This window comes from Leucopleurus acutus (genome assembly GCF_964270905.1).
Source record: "Leucopleurus acutus genome assembly, chromosome: 2".
In the NCBI taxonomy this organism is placed as follows: domain Eukaryota; kingdom Metazoa; phylum Chordata; class Mammalia; order Artiodactyla; family Delphinidae; genus Leucopleurus; species Leucopleurus acutus.
The window spans coordinates 59,687,803-59,709,603 of record NC_139143.1 but is presented as its reverse complement, the minus strand read 5'-3'; the positions used below and the strand labels follow the sequence as shown (position 1 = coordinate 59,709,603).

At 49.0% G+C, this 21,801-nt stretch overlaps 1 protein-coding gene across 9 annotated transcripts in view; it reads right to left on the bottom strand.

Annotated features, from left to right (window-relative positions):
* Nucleotides 1-4,586: 4,586 nt before the first annotated feature.
* The window catches only part of SEC16B (SEC16 homolog B, endoplasmic reticulum export factor), a 40,374-nt gene continuing 23,159 nt past the window's right edge, over nucleotides 4,587-21,801 (bottom strand). For 3 of the 9 annotated variants that reach the window (XM_082834332.1, XM_082834330.1, XM_082834331.1), the window contains exons 14-26: nucleotides 20,815-20,926; nucleotides 19,088-19,193; nucleotides 17,050-17,190; nucleotides 15,738-15,860; nucleotides 14,885-14,957; nucleotides 13,042-13,341; nucleotides 12,144-12,211; nucleotides 9,520-9,675; nucleotides 9,249-9,347; nucleotides 8,781-8,892; nucleotides 8,568-8,647; nucleotides 6,897-6,995; nucleotides 4,590-6,248 (exon numbers count right to left, since the gene is read on the bottom strand). In XM_082834332.1, the coding sequence (XP_082690458.1) occupies nucleotides 6,180-6,248; nucleotides 6,897-6,995; nucleotides 8,568-8,647; nucleotides 8,781-8,892; nucleotides 9,249-9,347; nucleotides 9,520-9,675; nucleotides 12,144-12,211; nucleotides 13,042-13,341; nucleotides 14,885-14,957; nucleotides 15,738-15,860; nucleotides 17,050-17,190; nucleotides 19,088-19,193; nucleotides 20,815-20,926 (1,538 nt within the window). In that variant the 3' untranslated portion in view covers nucleotides 4,590-6,179. Of the gene's footprint in view, nucleotides 6,249-6,896; nucleotides 6,996-8,567; nucleotides 8,648-8,780; nucleotides 8,893-9,248; nucleotides 9,348-9,519; nucleotides 9,676-12,143; nucleotides 12,212-13,041; nucleotides 13,342-14,884; nucleotides 14,958-15,737; nucleotides 15,861-17,049; nucleotides 17,191-19,087; nucleotides 19,194-20,814; nucleotides 20,927-21,801 lie in introns of those variants that run through there. The other 6 variants (XM_082834334.1, XM_082834333.1, XM_082834337.1 and 3 more) reach the window with 5 other exon arrangements.

Below are 21,801 nucleotides of genomic sequence, written 5' to 3'. Positions count from 1 at the left end.
AGCACAGAGTCTCACCCACTGGACCACCAGGGAAGTCCCTCAGGTTTTTCATTTAAACTGGAAAGAATCATTTGCTTAGGATCAATAGGAATACATGTAGCAAATACCAGTCAGGTTAACTCCCAGCTCACAATTGCCCCTCTTTGGGAATAGCGCCAACCACAGAGGTGGACCCAAAGTAATAATGTGCAATGTCCTTGCAACTTAGCCCTGACCTCTGGCCACCGCCTAGGGGTAGACAACTGATCCCAGCTGGACCAATTTTTGAAACTTCAACAGAGAGACTGAAGCTGGTTGAAGCTGTTACCTTAGTGGCAGTGTCCATATATTCCAGTTGCTGAAGCGTCCACGGACTGTGACCCATGGAGATGCCACCACCATTAGGTCGCAGAGGTGGGGATGTGGGAGAGGTTCGCTGCTGCTCCCTGGCCTGCTGTTCCAGGCCTGGGCCTGGCCAGTGGGCGGCCGTGGAGAGGGCTCTAGAGCTCTGCGGGACACAGCCCTCAGCCTGTCCCCGGGCCTCCCATTTCACCCGCCAGGCCCGAAGCCAGAGGCCCTGGAGGGCCCGAGGGAGAAGGACGCGATCCGCTTCTCACCGCACCCTCTGCCTGGAGGACCACTGCGAGGCTGACTGCCGGCCGCGCTCGGGGTCTCGCGATAACTGTCTGGCTCTAGCATCCGCGCTCGCACGGCCCCTATCACATAAGTACTCAATAAATATATTTCTATTGTTACTGCAATTCACAATGTCTGGTCACCATAGCTACCAAAAGATTCCAAGCATTTAGCTGGTTTAATCCCCAACTTTAGTCAAGAAAACCCCATTTTGTAAGCCTTCATTTCACAAGCTGAGACATGATTTAATGGGCTTACAGAACGTTGGAAGAGTTCCAGGCACAGGTGGTGGGGAGCTGCTGTTTTCCGTCTCTGCTGAGGACCAGCTGAGAGTCGTAAAGAGCCACATGAGTGATTTGGGTGGAAAGTACCAGGAATAGCTTCCTAATAATGTGTGAGAGTGTGAAACCCTAGCCTGAAACCTCAGGGGAATCCATGGAATCCTTCTCTCTTGAGATTCTTTAAAAATGGGATACTTAATCGGCTCTAAGTTGGATAAACACCAGGAAGGCATCTCACATTAAAAGAACAACATTTGCATGGGTCAGTCAAGTCTGAGTTGCACTGCTGTTGACCTAGTTCCTGCAAAGTACCATTACCTGGAGACACATATAAAAAGGAAGAGAGTATGGGAAGCAGATTCCTCTACTTAGTGAGACTGCAACGAAAACAGTTTAATATGCTCTAAATCCTTATTCAAAATAACTTTAAATCTCATTAAGAAACCATTTCTGAAGGATCTGAATGAATGGTGCCTGGTATAAGTACTTCATTGAGAGCAGGCAGTGTTGAAGGCCGTGTTTGAGGCAAACCCAGGTAAGTACCTAATACCCTATTACATGCAGACCATGCCATATGCAATTTCCAGTTTAAGATGACAAAAACAAGAGGGGAAAAGGCACTTCCATGCCACTCTCTTGGTGGGGGAAGTGTCAGAGGAACCTCTGTGAGTGGAGAGACCCAAATTACACACCTATTATTCTTTTCACGTGCGAGAGTGCTTTGCATATTTCCTGTGGGAAGAAAATATTCTGATTTTAGTGAAGAGGTGGATGCAGTCTCCTGCCCTTCTTGGTTGCTCAGAGGAAGAAACCAAAGAGAAAGGAGATTTCTAGGGTAAAGAAAAAAGCTAGCAGAGACTTTGATCCTGAGCAACCTGAAGCTTGAGTTAGGGCTGAAAGAGGAGTATGTATAGGTGACTGAGGAAGCAGGCTTGTTTGCAGTTTTATAGCCATATAAGGGGATTAGACAGAAGGCAGGAATGGTGATATGTGATAAAGACACTTACATGGAATTTAACAGTTTATTCTCTTCCAAATTACGGAACATTAGGTTTAAGTGTTTCCATATAAATATTAAATTATATGTGTATAGCAGGATCGCAAATTTGCACATTACCACTCAGTTTTTTAAGAAAAATGTAGCTTCTTTATTTCCTATAACTATTCTTCCTCCAAGCTCATACCCCATTGAGGAGTAGGGGCACAAACAAACTTGCCAATTAACAATATATCAGTTTCTTCCCTTTTAAACAGTGTCTTTGGGTAATTCCTTTTTTAAAAGAGAGAGAATTCTGTTTATCTCCTCTCCCTAAAATGGCCTGTGGTGATGGGAAAGAAGGCCTATGGCTGACACGGTCAGCCTTACGCTTGCAGGTAGCTGGTCTGGCCCGACGCTGACCTGGCATCTGCAGGGGACAACTGGTCCCTTGTGGCCTTTTGGGACACTGTGCAATCATTGCCTGCAAGAGTCCACATACACCAGACTGCAGGGAGCTGGAGGCTCTGCCTCAGACCATGATCAAACCCAAGGCCAAGATGCTATGGCTCCCAAGCCAAAGCCAGCTTCTCCTTGGCCTGCAGAGGCTTGCAGCCTCTCGGGAGCTATAGATGAGGAAAGGGCCCAGTGTTCTCAGGCTCCCCGTTCCCAGCAGCATATTTCTAGCACAACCTGTTCTACTCCCCAAGCTTCCACCTTGTAAAGGAGGAACGAAGTATTTTCTTCTTACAGCTGCATTTGCTTTGTTTCACCACAACTGGTTTTAACCCCTAAAGCTCTAAAACAGTCATGACCTTTAGCAAACTCACCACCATCACGACCACTAAAAAAAGCTGATAAACAACTAAGAACTCTGAGAGACCCCAGTTCATCATACCCTTACTAGGCCCAACTGAGGGCTCTTTCCTGAGCCCTCAGGAAATGCACGACACGACTTGTTTTAACCAACCATGCTCCATGTTAATAGATGCATTCTGACTTTGCCAGAGTACAAGCTTCCAATCATACATTAGCATAAGTACCATGGCCTCCTCCCTTTCTAGTGCATAAAACCCTCTGATTTTCCCCTCATAAAATGTGTCCACTGCTGCACATATTACTTCCTGTGCCTGGGAAGTAACTAATCTCAGTACCTGCTTTGTTGACACTGTAGTCACTCTTTTTCCATGAATAATCCCAACAGGAGGCAGAAGTGAGGACACAGGCATCTGATGTCTTTACCTTCCTCTTTGGTCCTCACTCTCCTCCTCTAAAGTGCTTCTTTTTATGGGGTAGGACTTCCCCTATGTCATTGTTCCTGGGGGCACTAAGCCACATGACCTAACATTGGTGGCAGGTGGGATTCAGGGAGAGAAACTGGCTTAGTCATAAGAACACCTATTGAGAAGTAATTTTAAATTATTCTTCCCATTACACACCTGTATCAAGAAAGAAAAATCTCATACAGATGGCCAACAGGCACATGAAAAGATGCTCAACATCGCTAATTATTAGAGAAATGCAAATCAAAATTACAATGAGGTACCACCTCACACTGGTCAGAATGCTCAACATTAAAATGTCTACAAATAACAAATGCTGGAGAGGGTGTGGAGAAAAAGGAACCCTGCTACACTGTTGGTGAGAATGTAAATTGGTACAGCCACTATGGAGAACAGCACGGAGGTTCCTCAAAAAACTAAAAATAGAGTTGTGATTCCTGCAATCCTACTCCTGGGCATATATCCAGAGAAAACCATAATTTGAAAAGATAAATGCACTCCAATATTCAGAGCAGCACTATTTACAATAGTCAAGACATAGAAGCAACCTACATGTCCATCAACAGATGAACGGATAAAGAAGATGTGGTACATATATACAATGGAATACTACTCAGCCATAAAAAAGAATGAAATAATGTCATTTGCAGCAACATGGATGGACCTAGAGGTTACCATACTATGTGAAATAATTCAGAAAGAGAAAGACAAATACCATATATCACATATACGTGGAATCTAAAATATGACGCAAATGAACTTATTTACGAAACAGAAACAGACTCACAGACACAGAAAACAGACTTGTGGTTGCCAAGGTGGAGGGGGAGTGGGGGAGGCATGGGTTGGGAATTTGGGATTAGCAGATGCAAACTATTATATACAGAATGGATAAACAACAAGGTCCTACTGTATAGCACAGGGAACTATATTCAATAGCCTGTGATAAACCATAATGGAAGAGAATATTAAAAAAGAATGTATATATGTATAACTGAATCACTTTGCTGTGCAATAGGAATTAATCAACTATCCTTCAAAAATATAATTTTTTAAAAAAAAGAATGAAAAATCCGTAGTTTAATATCACAGGCAACAAGATAAGGCAATTTTACTTATTAGATTATATACTAATAATTTTTTTAAAACACACACATAAAATGCTTAGCATGTACTAGGTACTTTTTTAAGAGCTTGACTCCTTTAATTCTTGCACTGTCCCTATATGGTAAGTACTATGGTAATTATCATCCTCATTTTATAGATGAGGGAACTAAAGCACAGGACAGTTAGATAACCCTGTCCAAGACTACAAGATGAACTGTGGATGAGCCAGGATTCAAGTCTAAACAATTTGGTGCCTATGAAATTCACAAACTACTGACATGGTACCGCCACTGGGTGTCAGCATACCAAACTGAAGGGGCTGCAGTCTTTTTTAGGGAAAAAGGGAACAGCACTTACTGAGGGCCTTCTAGATGCAAAACACTGGTGCACACATTTCCCAATTTAATCTGAGAGATGAATAAACTTTTTAGAGAACAGAATATGCAATATTTAGTTAACAGAGTAACCAATTTGCATCAGAGGAGCTTTTGTCCATATTTTTTTAACTGAAAAAATAGCGGTAGACTTAGAAGTTAAGAGGATCATTCCCTAGATTCTTCGTTAACAAAGGGCTTTTACCAGCTGTTCGCACCTATCACACAATGAAACCATTATTAGAAAGACTTCAGGGAAGAGACCACTCAGTGTGCTCTCTCCCTCTGCAAAAACCAGCCGGAGACAAGCATCTGCTATAAAATTATGTGGTTTAATCGCTATCAACATCAGAACCATACTACGTTAAAGTACAAAACCTGTATGTACAATTACACATACAAAGAATGTTCTTTGTGAGGAACAATTTTCAGCAAATCTGACAAACAGCAAGAGTTACTCCTATTGTGGGTTTGAAAAGAGAAATGGAAATTTCCAAGATGTCCCCCTCCTCCCTCCCGCTCCTCTGACCCTCCGAACATCCATTTGCAAAGGCCCAAGGCAGGAAGGGAGGTATTAACAAACTCGGGCACTCATTCCTCCTCTCTTATGGAAGGAGTGAATTTTTAGGGAACATTTTCCATCCTTTATTACACTGATGTTCCATCCATCTGCATCATTAGGTTCAGTAGTTACCATGACAATATGATGCCTACAGCAATCTAACTTGATAGCCAGATGCCAGAATGTGGAAAAATAGGACCAGCTAAGAAAGTGAGAGAAATATAATTAATCTGAACCACATAAAAAATGTGCACAAAACTAAAACCAAGACGGAAACTGCCAAAATGTCACCCAAGAGGGAATGATGACGGGAAACAATGATAAGTTTCTGAGATTCAAAACTCTTTTGCTAACTAGAGCCATGAATTGGTCTGTAACTAAGGCTGAGGAAGAAGTCAAAGTTAGTCTAGGGCTTCCCTGGTTGCGCAGTGGTTGAGAGTCCGCCTGCCGATGCAGGGGACACGGGTTCGTGTCCCGGTCTGGGAAGATCCCACATGCCACGGAGCAGCTGGGCCTGTGAGCCATGGCCGCTGAGCCTGTGCGTCCGGAGCCTGTGCAAGTTAGTCTAGAATATTGCCCTGAGTGCCTCTCCCCCAGTCATTTCCTGCTGCTGAGCCCAGTGGCGTCATCACTGATTCCAGCAGTGGGATTCTTAGGCCCTGAATCTCCCGAGGATCTCAAGCCATATTCTAAGTGCTGCTGCCACAGCATTCTGCTCACCTCCAGTCTGCTGTTATGCCCAGTTTTTCCATCCGATGAAGCCATCTGCACCATCATTCTGAAGCTAATCTTAAGACACTGAACTGAGCTATGTCCTGGGAGACCCTGTCCTCTTGCGTTCTCTATGCCCCATGGAGGCAACAGGCTAGCACAACCCTCTTGGGGGCCCTGATGTGGCAGAGGGGCTGGGAGATTAAGAAACGAGAACAACATAAAAGTTGTGCTTCAGGGAGACCAGCCTAGGATGGGTGGTCCTTCTCGTCACTGCTGGGTTGGATAGCGGCGCTGAGCTAGGCGATTTGGCCGGTTCAGGCTGGTAGCCATGGAGAGCTGGAAAAGAACAAGCGTGGCACTAGATTATAGCCCCAAGCATGCCTCCGACCAGGGCTGACTGGCTGGATTGAGCTTGGGCATCCTGAGGGTCTAGAAACCCTTCTGCTGTATTTGGCTTCCCATGGTGGTGTTCGCAGTATTTGCTTTCACCCAACACCTTCACCTCTTAAATAAGGAGAAAGAAATTCAACTTTATATAGAAGGGAGGCCAGTAATGCATCAGAACAAGCAGTCTGCCTCAGATCATGCAGAAGCAGGGAGTTTAGCTTCAATCAAACTTTGCAATGATCCCCTCGCCCCCAAGACACAGCCCTGGTGCAACCACACCATTGACACCAACACCAATTGTCTCTCCTGAGTCTCAAGACTTACGAAAGGTCAAGTGAAATATTAATAATAGTGACGTTGACTGAGCATTTTCTGAGTGCCAGGCCCTTCACATACATGCTCCGGTTTAATCCTCACAAATACCCGCTGAGGTAGCTACTACTAACCCCACTTTACAGATGCAGAAACTGAGGCTTAGAGAGGTTAGTCATTGCTCAAGAACACAGGCACAGTAATTTGTTATAAGTAAGATATAAACCTGGGTCTCCTTAATCCAGAACCCATGCTCCTAACCCCTCTCCCTCAGGGCCTCCTTACCTGGGGGACCTGAGATGGGTTGTAGAGAGGGACAGCCCCTTTCAAGGTGGGTGGGGGAAGCAGAACACCAGGGTTGAAGTAGAGCCCAGAGGAAACACCCTGTGATGGAAAATAATGGAAAATCCTCTTAGTCACCACTCCCCAGATTCCAGAACATCAAGGGCTTCCCTGAGCATCAACTTTGGTCAAGAGATGCAGATGTGATAGAGCTCAGGGAATCTTGAACAAACAAATGTGGTTCAAGTGGGCACAGCCAACCCCTGGGTCAAGGGTGGCATTGCAGAGCCTTGGTGCTGCTGCATGAGAAGAAAAGGCCATAATAAATGTATTAATAGGATCATAAAATGTAACCTCCTATTCTTTGAAAGACCTGGAATACTACAAGAGTGCTGTAACCAGGCCACAAGAAATAAACATGTTTTCCTAGCAGTTGGCATGAAATCCATCCTGGTGTGGACAATTCATCAAGAGTTTATCACAGCCCTTGCCAAGGATACTGGTGAACTCTGGCTCCTACTGGGACAGGGAAAGAGGCCGTTCTCTTTTTTTTTTTTTTTGGCCATGCCGCATGGCATGCAGGATCCTAGTTTCCCAACCAGCGATTGAACCCACGACCCCTGCAGTGGAAGCGCATAGTCTTAACCACTGGACCACCAGGGAAGTCCCAAGGCTGTTCTCTAGACATCACCTAAGGAAGCAGTTATGGGCTAACTCCTGTTCCCCGCAAACATCATATGTTGAAGTCCTAACCCCAGCACCTCAGAATGTATTTGGAGACAGGGTCTTTACAGAGGTGATTAAGGGCTTCCCTGGTGGCGCAGTGTTTGAGAGTCCACCTGCTGATGCAGGGGACACGGGTTCGTGCCCTGGTCTGGGAAGATCCCACATGTCGCGGAGTGGCTGGGCCCGTGAGCCATGGCCGCTGAGCCTGCGCGTCCGGAGCCTGTGCACCGCAGCGGGAGAGGCCACAGCGGTGAGAAGCCCGTGTACCGCAAAAAAAATAAATAATAATAAATAAATATTTTAAATAAATAAATAAAATTTAAAAAAGAGGTGATTAAGGGGGCTTCCCTGGTGACGCGGTGGCTGAGAGTCCGCCTGCCAATGCAGGGGACACGGGTTCGTGCCCCGGTCCGAGAAGATCCCACATGCCGCGGAGTGGCTGGGCCCGTGAGCCATGGCCGCTGAGCCTGCGCGTCTGGAGCCTCTGCTCCGCAGCGGGAGAGGCCACGGCGGTGAGAGACCCGTGTAACGCAAAAAAAAAAAAAAAAAAAAGTTAAAGAGGTGATTAAGGTAACATGAAGCCATTAGAGTGGCCCTAACCCATTATGATTGGTGTTCTTATAAGAAGAGAAAACTTGGACATAGACACACACTGAGGTAAGACCATGTAAAGACTCAGGGAGATGGCCAGCTGCAAGCCAAGGAGAGAAGCTGCGGGGGAAACCCACACGGCCGGCACCTTCATCTCAGATCTCCAGCCTCCAGAACCAGGAGGAAGTAAGTTTCTGGTGTTTAAATGGCACAGTCTCTGATACCTCGTTCTGGCAGCCCTAGCAAACTAATACAGAAGCTTTCTCCATATCCTCCATGAGTCAGGCCCTCACAGGGCGGCACCTGCAGCCCACGTGAAAGTTCAGTCCGCACAGAGGCAGCTGGTGGGCTGCTCACCTGAGGTCCCAACAAGCCTCCATTCCCCGTGCCCTCGGCTCTCCCCGCCCCGGACGCTGATCCTCGGGCTTCACTGCCACCTAGGAAGCAATGAGTCAGGGGTGTTCCCGCTGCTCGGGACAGAGGAGTCCCCACTCCCAGAAGGCACCCCCACGCCCCCAGGGAGTGCAGAGAGGACCACAGACAGCCCAGAGGACATGAGGTTGGCAGTACCTGTGTCCCTGGAGAAGGTGCCGGCGTCCGGCAGAGACTGGGGAGCTGGGGGCGGCGTCGGGGAGAGGCCTGGGCTGGGCCCGGGAGGAGCAGATGCTCGGGGGGCTTCCTGCTTAGTGCAGAAAGGAAGGTGTCGCTGACGGTAAATAAACCGGTGCTGCCTGCTTGTACTCCTGCAGGGCCCACACGGCGGCCAGATGCTGGCCTTCTCTCCCCCAAGTTCCATTTTCTTTATGCCGGTCCTCTGCTCAATGATCCAAGTTAACTCCTGGCCCTTGAAAGTTAAAATTCTTCATCCTGACTTCTAAGGCCTTTCATCATCTGCCTTTCCCCTCACTGGACCAATTTGTTTCCCACAATCTTCCATCACTAAACCTGCTTCACCTGGCCCAGGGTAGAGATGCCAGCTCCAGACCCTCCTAGGGCCCCTGGAAGGGGGAACTTCCACGCCCTCCCTGCCCAGGTTACCTCAGAGTCAGGACTGTCAGATGCGTCCTCATCTCCAGAGGGGGGCGCGTCGCCGGCGGGCTTCGGGCGAAACCAGCTGAGCCAGCCAAACCCCAAGCCCTGGAGGGAGGAGGGCGAGTTCTGTGGCCTGCAGGGTTGCTTCTCCCCCTGAATATGAGATTAGCCAGCCTCCCCCACCTGTGATGCTGGTGAGACAGGAGGGGCAGGGGCACCACCAAAGCCCAGATTCCCAGCTCTGCTCTGCCATCTGGGAACAGAAGAATCCCTCCACCTTTGTATTCTCCTTCGCGTTTCCGAGCTTTCCTCTCTGGGCGGTGTTTTCGGAAGACTTTTTCTTCTCTGCCTCATTGGAGGACTCCCCGTCATCCTCCTTGACTGATACAGTGGAACTCTCAGAAATAGTTCGTACTCTGGGAATCAGTGGCACCTGGGATTAAAGAAAACAGAAGTAGCATTTTTTTTTTTTTTTTTGCGGTACACGGGCCTCTCACTGTTGTGGCCTCTCCCGTTGCAGAGCACAGGCTCCGGACGCGCAGGCTCAGCGGCCATGGCTCACGGGCCCAGCTGCTCCGCGGCATGTGGGATCTTCCCAGACCGGGGCACGAACCCGTGTCCCCTGCATCGGCAGGCGGACTCTCAACCACTGCGCCACCAGGGAAGCCCAGAAGTAGCATTTTTATTAGCACTTGACAGGTTGCAAAGGCACATTTACACGTACTCCCTCACCTGACCTGCTCAGTAAAGCAGTGGGGAGAGCCCGTGCTCCGCAACAAGAGAAGCCACCGCTCGAAGCAACCAGAGAAAGCCCAAGTGCAGCAACGAAGACCCAACGCAGCCAAAAATAAATAAATTTATAAAAAAAAAAAAAGGTTAAGCAACCTAAGGTCACATAACTAGTAAACGGCAGAGCAAGGATTTAAACTTAAGCAGTCTGACTCTCCTTCTAGGAATTTCTCCTATTTGAATAAATTTGAGGAACAGACAAGGGCTTATATACTAGAATGTCTATCATTGTGTTTTACATAGAAGGGCAAGAGAAGGGAGGAGTAGTGAGAAAGAGTAGGAAAGAAAAGAGACACACTTGAAGTGTTTTAACAATGGGGGAAAGATGAATTAAAATCTGAGCTCCTTCCAGGGCCTACCAGGCCCTCCATGACCCAGTCTCTCTCTGCCTCTCTGGTCTTGCTTCTTAGCCTGCTCCCCTGTTGCTCCCCACTTTCTAGATACAGTGACTCCATGCTCTTCCTCGATTGCTCCAAGTCAGTCCCATTATAGGCCCTTTGCTCTCCCTATTCCCTCTGCCTGGAACACTTGTTCCCTGAATACTCACCTGGCTTCCGTCCACCCTCCATGCTGACCTCAGAGATGCCTTCCCTTCCACTCCGTGTAAAGTAACATCTCTCATGCACACAGTGGTTTATTTGCAGTCACCTCCACGGAACAGAAGCCCCAGGAGGGCAGGCTTTGTCTGCTTCCCTGTGTACCCCCAGCCCCTGTAACAGTGCCAGGTATGTTGTAGGAGCTCAGTATTTGTGAATGAATAAATGCATGAGTGATGGTATTTCCATACAATGGATTTTATCACACCAATATTAAAAATCTTATTTGGGAATGACATGGAAAATCTCTATTTTATAGTATTAAATAAATAGAAACTAAAGTTTCACCTACCTATGTTCTTAACCATTTAAAAACACATGTGTGTATGTATACACATCTATAGACACACGTATATACACAGACAGGTCTCCCCCACTTTTTGAAAGTTTGCATTATGCCACTTCGCTTTTACCAAAGACCTACATTAGTACCTGTTTTCCCTGACCAAACAAAAGTCCAAAGAGGATTTTCGCTTTTACAAAAAAAAGGCAGAAAGTGAAAAAAGCATTCAGCGTTTGTTTTGTAGGAGCCGTTATAGAGGCAGAGCGTACCCCAAGCAGTGAGAGTGGCCTGCCAAGCTCCTTCCCAGAAACTACGCTCAGCATCTCCGCATCAAGATGCCATAGCTTTGAGCTGTATCTGTGAGCACCTGTACTTCCTTTCGATTTATTTTGTGCATTGTTGGCAAGATGTGTACTGAGGTAACTGCTTCTTCCCTTCATGCCATTTAGACTTACGAAAGGTTTCATGGAAAGGCTCTACATTCGGATAGCAGGAGAAACCCGTACATAGAAAACATTTTAGAAGGAAATAACGAAAATATTTGACTATGGGCTTCTGAGTGATGTCTGTTTGACTCTTTATATGACACTTTTTCTTCATTTTTCAAGTTTTCTATAACAATAACGTACTAATTTTTCAGTTAGAAAAAAAAAAAGTAAAGCATAAAAGTGTTTTAAGCCTTGCAGCCCGGTTACAACTTGAGGAAGTTCGCCTCCAGCCAGGCAGGTTTGGGACCAGCAATGCCTGCTGTTGGAGGGAAGGGATTCATTCATTCAACAGCTGGCTGGATGATTACTTAGAAGTGGTTCCCTCCAAGACCTGACAGCACACCTGGGCAGAAGAGATACAACTGTGGTAGGTCCTTCTTGGGAATAAAGCAAGGTAAAAATTAAAAGGAAGAAAGAAATATCAAGGGTCTTCCATGGTGGGGCAGATCACAGCAAGTGTTCGGTGCAACAGTAAGAAGAGGGCAACAGAGGGAGCAGATGTGTGAGCTCAAAGCTACACCCAGCCCTGCCGGCCCTGCCCCCATGGATACAGGTTGGCAGGACTGAACATGAACCGGAACAAGCCTCCTCTCCACCTCGCAGGATCTGGTGTAGAAAGAAACAAGATGAAACATGGAAGAGAGGGCTGGTGCAAGGCACAGGAAGGCATCTGTGAAACCGTGGCAACTGAAGGAAACCCACAGCTCAGAGTGGGCACCGCATCTGCTGGGCTCTGTCCTCTCACCTGCGGTTTGGAAACAACCTTCTGCCCATCAGGATGCTGGAAGGTTTCTGGAGACACTGTGTTCTCTCCTATGGCACAAAACACAACAGAAATCGTGATGTGAAGTGGGGCCTTTCCCGTCTATCCTGAAGAAGGGTAATGGGGACACAGTTGGCTTTCCTAACTGCAAAGCAGCCGGAGCTCTGAGCCCATAGCCCCAGGTGCATCACAGTAAATGCAAAGTCCATTTGCACAAGCCTCTGAATTCCAGCCACCCCAGGACATGCTGCTCACCCAACCTTCACCCTGAACCAAGGTCATTCCTCAGGAACCCCGGAAATCAGGGCCACGTCAAGCTGGATCGCAGGGATCCTCCCTGACCTTCCCCTCCATGTGAGTCTCCCATCTTGGACAGGACCTTGTCTTAGAAGCTCTAAGATCGGATCCTTCTGCGTGGTTTCCCACACTTCCCTGGCATCACTCAGCAATGCTCACCCATACTCGGCCCCTGTTGTCCAAGGCCTGATGGGAGAAGACAGAAGCACGAGCCTCTGCCCACGTCCTGACACTGACGACTTCAGAAAGAGGACTTGGCCTAAACTACAGCTCCAGGCACAGGTGGCATTTCCTTGCCTTCTCCAGCCGAGATCCTAGAAACTACAGAATCCAAGGGGATGGCAAGAGTGGCTGCGGTTGGCTGTGCTATGCTTGTCCCAGTAGACACGTGGGCTGGACTGGGAGAGAGCCGTCTCCCTCAGAAGAACGTGAAGTACCAGGCCCTCAGTCATGTGCACACCCACCACTCAGGGCTTTACCAGGTCCCACCCCACAACCTGCACTGGTCCCTGCACCTCCCTCTTCTGCTTGCACCCCTAGATACCTCATCACCCAAGTTCGCTGCCTCGCTGGCAGGTCTTACCGGGGGGCGGGTGCATCTGCTGGGCTTCCTCCCAGGCCCTTCCTCCAGCAGTCCCTGTCACCGCCACGCTGCCACCGGTCCCTGGCAGATGGGCCTCAGGAACTGAGTAAAGAGGCACCGGGACCCCCGTCTGCCCGGAACCTCCTCCTGCTGGGTAGGAGCTGGGCTGGAGGGGAAAGGGCTGCTGTGGGCTGGGCTGGGCCGGGCCCATCGGCTCCAGTGTTGGCCACAGGGCTGAGCGGTCCCCAAGGGCTTCTGAGTTGCCTTGATGTCCAGAAAGATCCTGGTAGAAAGTGTCATCTAAGGACATAGGGCAAAGAGGAGGAAGTGAGACCCGTAATGTGGCACTTGTGTGGACTAATCACACCAGGAACAATCCTGCCCTTTGGAAAGCAGTGACAAGGACAGGCCACTTGGTGTGGCTGCCATCGATGTGATGACAAGTACAACACAGCAGTAATTGTAACACCTCTCACTGCTGATGACTCAGAGTTTACAAAACCATTTCCCTCACTACCTTGTATGATCTCTGAGCCTTAAGCCAGCGGGTTGGGAGGGCAGAAATTACCATCTCATTTAACTCCACAATTTTTTGCATTTGGATAAACGTTCTCTTTTAAGGATCTCCTAAGGGACTTGGGTACTTGAAACTTAGAACGTTGCCAGTTAAAACCCAAATCAGACTACAGAAATGATGGCTTTGCTTTTAAAGAAGCAGAACCTTGGCCCAGGAAGGACCTTGGTGGTATTCATTCTGGCTCTGCCGTGTTGCTGAAGAGACAGACCAAGGTATGGACGGGGACAATGGCTGCCCCAAGGTTATGGAACTGGTGTGGTCATCTGACCCACCTGCTCCATTGGGTGACAGGAGACACAGCTGCTTCCCAGCGGAAGTGGCCACTCAGAAACACCCAGCCTGCTCTCTTGCAGCCCTTCACCCTCCCAGATTCTGGGACATAGCAGCAAAGCTGGGAAACAGAAACCAAGGCCTGCCCTTCCTTGCTGCCCCCTCGCTTATCCCTGAAGGAAGCGAAAAAGGCTGGGAAACAGCCGGAAGTAAAAAGATGAGGCCCCGTCCTGACCCCACCAGGGAGTGCTGTTTGGGGAAAGGGCACAGAATTAACTGGGGTAACAACGTCTGCCCAACCCAACACTCAGAGGCATCCTGAAGGGAGAGGAGGGGTCTGTTGAAAACACTTTGAAACCTATTTCACGCATGTGGTAATTGATGCTCAAACACTGTTCCTATGTGCTTCCTATGTCCCCACCGCTAACATGAAATACAGATAACCCACCACCTCAAGGAATGTATTCAGCTAGGGAGACAGTACTGACACAAGTGAAGCAATTAGATAACAACACAACATAACAAGATTAAAACCTGAATGTGAAGCAAAAACTCTAATAATGCAGAAACAGAAGTGTCAGGGACGGGGGATTCCCTGGAGGCACAGTGGTTGAGAATCTGCCTGCCAATGCAGGGGACACGGGTTCGAGCCCTGGTCTGGGAAGATCCCACGTGCCGCGGAGCAACTAAGCCCGTGCGCCACAACTACGGAGCCCACGTGCCACAACTACTGAAGCCCGCGCGCAACAACAAAGACCCAACGCAGTCAAAAATAAATCAATTAATTAATTTAAAAAAGGGAAAAAAAAAGTGTCAGGGATGCCTGTGGTCAGCAGAGCTGTGTGGAGAGGGGGTGCCCAGACCACTGAGTCAGATGGACACAGGCAAGGAAGGCACTCCAGGAAGGGAAGGGGGAGAGTCTTTTAGGTTGCGTTATCTCGTCTAATCAGATCCTGAGAGTCAGCTATTACACATTCAGTTCATTGGTTTGGGTACCTGTTGTTTTTCTGGCTCCCAAAATATCCGAGTGAGCAGAGCAAGGATCCCCAATGTCTCCTGCTACCTTTTGCTATTAAGATAAAGTAAACACCTCTTAAGCAACACAAAGAAAAACAAAAACACTGAACCACGGTTTAAAATTAAGTCAGAAAAGAAACTTCAGGAGTGATAAGGTAAGGGAGTCGCAGGTGAATGCAGGGGCTGGAGGGGGAGGGGGAGGGGCAGCCTCAGCCCTTCCTACCTCCCAGCTCTGCCCAGAGCAGGCAGGGACCAGGGCAGCATCCTCTCCCAGAGGAAGGGGCAAGAGGAGGGAATGAAACCATGGGCCCCAGAGCCCACAGCACATGTAGGAAGCAAGGGCCGTGTGTGCCTAAAAAAATCCCCCTGCCCTTTCTCGGCGACAGAGGGAGAAACAACATGGAGGAGGCCCTGTTCCAATTACTGTATAACAGTTACTACCTGCCGCTTTTGCAATTGTCAGAACAAAAAAAGGAAAGGCCCGGAAGTCTTTTAAGCAATTGCCCTACATTACATGAAAGTGACAAGGGCCACTGTGAGCCATTGTTCCTCACAGAGAGACGGAAGCTTTGATGGTCAGAAAATGTATTTTCTGGGACCACAGAGAAGGGTGGCTGGGTGCTTTGGAAGACGGCCCCACTGTCTCCCACCAAACACAGGAAAATGTTTCCACCCGGGCGCAGCGGGGAAGCTGAGTGCCACCCCTTTCCCAATCAGGCTGTGCCTCATGGGTGACAGGAGACCCCCAGAGCCCTCCATGCCTACCTACTCTGGGTCTAGGGCAGACAAGAGGGAAACAGAGGCCCACCCCGCTGACCTGCCCCCCACTTACCTGCAGCTCCTTGTGATGCCCCCGAAGGTGTACCAGCCAGTCCGGCTCCAGGTCCCTGTCTCCTCGGTGACGGCGGTGGCGTTCTAAAACCAGAGGATCTGACAGCTTCAGTCTCTCTGCAAGCTGTACCAGGTTTCCAGACGGTAAGAGAGGGAAAAGGAGAGAGAGAAGTGAGTGAAATGGACAGACCACGGGGAGAGGCAGTAAGAAGAAAGAAGGGAGCCTTGACTCGTAAGCCAGATTACAAAGAATTGCCAAACAGCAAATTCAGCAGATATCTTCCCCGAATTGCAACATAAACCAACAGTTAACCCCTCCTGTTGCTAGACACTAAATAAACTAGCAACAGGGGAGGAGGAGAGCAACAGGGAAGAAACTGTCACTCTGCTTTATGTCTCTGCAAGGCTGCCCTCAGGAGCAGCGCTTCTCAAGCTTCAAGCCCGGTAGGAACCACCTGGGACCTTTGCTAAAATGCTGGTTCTGATCCCAGAAATCTGTAGGACCTGAGATTCCGCATTTCTAACAAGCTCCCTACAAGGAGACGCCTGTGCGGCTGGTCGAGGGACTGCCTGTATCGTAAGGCTATTCCATCATTAAGTTCCCAGACTTCCCTACTCCTCCATTCTGGGTCCTGAGCTGCCTACAACCATCATCCTGTTGGCAGAAATTTGCCATGAAGGGGGCTCAGTCCCGCAGATTTTATTGATTACAGAATCCAACACTGGGCCTCATCTAAAGCGAAGAAAAAATTGACGGTATGCTGCCTTTTTACTCTCAGCTAATGGATTTTTCTTCAATTAATTGGAACAATTATTTGCCTGATGGTTTTCTTTCTCAGGAACTAAAGGTTGATATGTTTTTGTTTTCTCTTTTTGAATGTATCTCACATGTGATAAAATATTCCATGCATTTAAAAGCATTTTAATAAGGATCATTTCCTGTTTTAACCCCTAAAATATATTTTCTAAGCCCAGCTTTTATCATTAGAACAGTTCACCGTAACAGGCAGTTTTACTGTACCAAAAAAGCAGATGCAAGAATGAATTTCCTGCATAGCACATGCCTGGTTTTCAGTCCCCCAATTTCACTGCGTCCCTCCCCGCCGCCATCCCCGCCCATAGCATCCTTCTTTGTGCAGTGTCAGGCCTCTGCTTATCACATCTGGACATGCATATGTGGTCAAAGACAGCCACGGGCTCCAATTTTACAGCATGTGCAAAGAAGATGAAATGGGGTGTCTGAGCCACTTTACAATAGCTTCCTCTGAACGCTGAAGATAACACACCTGCAGAGAACCCTCTGAGAAGCTCACCTTGATGAGTTCCACTAATAGCACAGGGTGACTGTTCTCTCCCTGGCTCAGGAGGGCTGTGCCAATGGCTTCGCAGTAATGCAAGGCCTGGGATGCAAGGCCGTAATCTGCCAGACGGGAAGCATAAAGGAGCTTATACACCTGTGAAGAGGAGCAGGGCCAGTGATGAGCCCATCCAGGCAGGGACAGAAGGAGAGAAGTGGAGATAAGACTTCCTGGAAGTCAGCTGACTGCCAGCTTCCTCTAACTCTGGATCCAAATATTAAAGAGGGCCTTGTGCCATTTGGGGCATTCTATCTGTGTATGGGCACAATTCCAAATCCAGCCTGCAGTTCCGTCCTCACAGAGGAAGGGCTGGAAGGCACATCAGCTGAATCTCCCTAGGCTCCGGTCAACATGGAAACGCACTGGACTCTTATCAGGCAGCCCACATCTCTGGGAAGCCTGGTGCATGTGGGGCACAGGACCAGGCACCAGGAGGATGGATAAAAGAAGAAAAAAATGACTGAGGTGCAAGGGACTTCAAGCCCAAGGGAGTGTACAGACAGAGACAGGTAAGGGCTCAGAGAAGCATGAGTGACAGAACTAAATGGAGCTTGAGGGCTGGAAATCAGACAGACCCAAGTTAAATCCCAACTCCATGCTGGGTGTGGCACATTGAGCTCGTTGCCTTGGTTTCCTCACTATAATATGGGGATGATAATACGATCTACCCCTTGGCTGTTGTAAAGATTCCGTGAGATAATCCATGTAAAGTCCTTAGAACAAATGGTACCCAAGAGATGTGAGCCAATAGCATGTAACTCCTTGGAACCTGTCTTGTAAAAGGGGGGTAATCATGCCCGGATTACCACAGGATTAGAAATCATACAGTCAAAGCACCATAACACAGTTCCAGGCGTGTAGAACTCATTCCCTAAAAACAGCTAATCTCACTGCTATCAGCCCAAAGACAGCTGAGAGGTGGGATGACTACAGAACAGAAAGAAAGAGACTGAAGACCTGCATGGACCCAAAGGAGCTGTTCAGGCAGGGCTCTGCTGGAGAAGGTGGGTCTTTGGTAAAACTCTTAAAGAAGATACTAAGTGGGTCATTGCCCTATAGGCAGTAATTCATTCATTTCCAAGCCTTTGTTTTGTGTTTGGTGGTGGTGGTGTGCATGTGTGTGTGTGTTGCTGCCACCGAGCGCACTCTCAATACAGGCACAGAAGGAGTCATTATGGATTTAAGGGGACAACAGGGCATCCAGTAGAGAGGTTGAGAAGAGAGGTTAGAACCTGCGTGGACACCACCTGCACAGCTGCAGCCCTGGGGGGAAGAGAGGAGGATGGGGGCCAGGGACAGAGGAGGGAGGAATTTCCAGAGTTAAAAACAGAGTCATCCAGGGCTTCCCTGGTGGCGCAGTGGTTGAGAGTCTGCCTGCCGATGCAGGGGACGCGGGTTCGTGCCCCGATCCGGGAAGATCCCACATGCCGCGGAGCGGCTGGGCCCGTGAGCCATGGCCGCTGAGCCTGCGCGTCCGGAGCCTGTGCTCCGCAACGGGAGAGGCCACAACAGTGAGCGGCCCGCGTACCGCAAAAAAAAAAAAAAAAAAAACCAGAGTCATCCAAAAGAGATGGGAGCGGCAGGTCAGAGGAGAGGAGGAAGGGTGAGGAGCCCCCAGTCGGGTCTTCTTGCTCCCGCTCCCAGCAGGATGACCGTGGGGCTGAGGAGAAGTGGAGCGATCTGGAGACAGAAGAACAGAAGGAGCTACAGACAGCGGGGGAGCCCCAGGGCTGCTGGCACGATTCTCATTGTCAGCAGTGAGGCAGGAGCCCCCAGCACAGAGGCTGCTGCAGCGTTTGCTCTCCTATCTTAAAATGCAAACTTTTAGGGGACCTGGAAAGACATCCTAACCCTTCCCACATTCCAGCTAATGAGGAAAAGTCCAGTGGATGACTTAGCCCAGCCACTACGTGCCAGATAGCAAGGCGGAAAACCCGGTGGCCCACAGCCATGTGACGCAGCTAAGGTGGTGGCCTCGTGAGGGTTCAGTTACCTGGAAAGAAGGGATGAAGGATTTGGGGCGGCCCAGCATCTGACAGTACTCGAAGATTTCCGTCCTCTGGATAGCCTCAGTTGTTGCAAATTTCAAAAACTCTTGACTAAAAACCAGGGAATAAGAATAAAAGAGATTGAGGTGGGGACAGATTTAAATCCTAGTAGATGGCCAAACACCAGCTGCATTCATTCATGGTAGAGTCTCTGTCCTGGGCTGATCCTTGGGGCAGCTCCAAGAATGGAAAGAGAATCTGCACCTCCAGAGGCTCTGGGGGAAGGCGAGGGGGAGAGACTGGGGGGAGGGGGAGATCGATGCCATCTTTACTGGAGGCTCACGTAAGGCAAGCTGCTCTCACACCCAGCTCAGTGGGACACTGGGTCCTCCCCGTAAGCACGCTGAGAGCCAGCCTTAGTGCCCTGAGAACCCAGAGCGGGCGTCTGTGAGAGGCCACCATAGCCTGAGCAGAAGAGCAGAAAAGAGGGAGTGATGTGATGTTCGGAAGCACTGAAGAAAGAAGGCCCGGCAGAGAGAGGGTAGCACTGTGGAGCCCCAAATCAGAAGACGGTCCCTGTGCTGGAGGTTCATTCCAGTGAGGAAGCAGGCTGGGTGAACGTGATCTGAGGGGCCCTCAGAGTCCTCACGGGTCCCAAAACAGCTGCTATGAGGTTTGAAATCATAATCACAGGGGCTATGCCTGGAGTCAGGACTGTATCTCCAGAAACATCCTCGTACAATATAAACATAGGAGGGGGACACATTAAACCGTTTCACTTACTGTCCCATTTGGCCCAGACAGGCCTCTTTGACAAGGCAACTAACTAGGTGCTATCAGAGACCGTGACCTTGACAGACAGGCTATGAGAGGATGCGTTTCTACAAAGAAAAGCCTGACAGTCTGGATTCCAAGTCCAACCTGACCCCACACTAGCTGTACCATCTTAGACAAGTTACTTAACCTCTCTGTGCCTTGGTTTCCCTCCTCTATAAAGTGAAGATTAAAAGTGTACCTTCTTCACAGGGTAAATGCGTAATGATTAAAGGAAATAGTGCAAATAAAACGGCTGGCACAATGTAAGAGCTTAGGAAATCTTAATTATTACAGGGAAAGAGAAAGAGAGATCTAGAATGTGGAGGGCAGCTAGAGAGCAAGCCGGTCTTTTTGTCCGTTTATTCATTGTCTAGGGGATTATTAAGGTCCTTCTGTGTGAAAAGCCTAATATTACGGCCAGCAGGGAATAAATGACAGGCGGGACTCTGAGTAGCTTGTGCCCCAAGTCAGTGTAGGGTGTGGTGGCTAGACAAACGTCTTCCACTTTTCGGGTTTTGCCCAAGGCGGGCTCTGAGAACTGGTCCAGAGCTGCCTGACTCAGAGGCTCAAGCCGCCGCGCTCCCGTTAAGCATTTTCTAAAGAGTCACTCTCTGATCACGGAGCCAGGGCGCCACCGAGTGGCCATAGGGGTACAATGCAACCCACAGGCACCAGTTCACAGCTTCCCCGGAGCAGGGCCTGGACCTGAGGCCCCCTGGCGGTGTGATGCGGCACCCACCCGGCATCTCCTCCGCCAGAGCCTACCTGTGCGGAAAACCATCCCAGAGGAGGGGACCAGCAGTGGCCGAAATTCACACAAGACAATGGAAAATGGAGCCATGAAGTCCGGCCAAGGGCTAAACGAATCACCTGGAAGATGTCCTTCCCACTCCCTTTCCCCCAGAAGATCACATACCTGTGGCTACTGCCCAGCAAGGCCAGGTGGTCTGTCTTCACGGTATAGGAGCCGAAGGGCACGTGAGCCATGAGGTAGCAGAAGTGAGCTGCTTCCACCAGCCCCTTCCCAGCTGCAGGAGGAGAACAAGCCCCGGTCACGGAACACGCCCACGTGAGGACCCACCATCTGGGGGGGATGGGAGAGGGCTGGAGAGGAGCTTGGGGGTCGGAGCGGAGAGCCTCATGGGGATAAAGGAACGAGCTTTTCACACTACGAGTCACAGACCCCAAACCCCACTCCCTCTCCTACCGCATTTTTGGCCTCCGACATTATTTCACTTCTCTTCAGCCAGAATAAGGCACTATTTCACGTTCCCCCTAATGGATTTTCAATGAGGACGTTTCTAAGCATTTTAGTCCTTCTGGAGAGGGAGAAATGGGTAGAAATGCCTACACCCGAGCAGAGAAGCTGGCCGTTGGGAGTAGCAGTTTTTAAACTAGGCTTCTTGGGGCACTAATGCCTCCCCTGCTAAAGTCAAACAATAGAAGATCTTTCCCAGTGATCATAAAAATTACATTCATTACCAAATTGTTCCCAGTTTTAAAATGTTCTCCCATACATTTTCCATTACCTCAACATTGAATTAATTCAAATAGGTAAAGTAACTAGCACGGGGCCCGGCACCCAAGAAGGTTCGGCAAAAGTTAGTTCTCTTTCGACCCAGGTGCTGAACAACCTGCCATTTGACTGGGCACAACCTTACGCGTAGCTATTTTAAGTTTAGCAGAGCGGTATTTCACAAAGTGCCACAAAGCGATGATTTCTAGACGTTCTGGCCCTTGACCAAATCTGAGAACCACTGATCTGGAACATTTAACAGCCCCTAAGTGTTTATGAGGCCACATTCACAGAGAGGTGATAGAAATAAAGATTATACGATTACCCAGGGTAGTTCAGGCAAAAATAGAATTTCCTATCTGGTTGAGCTGGGTCACCGCGGGACTA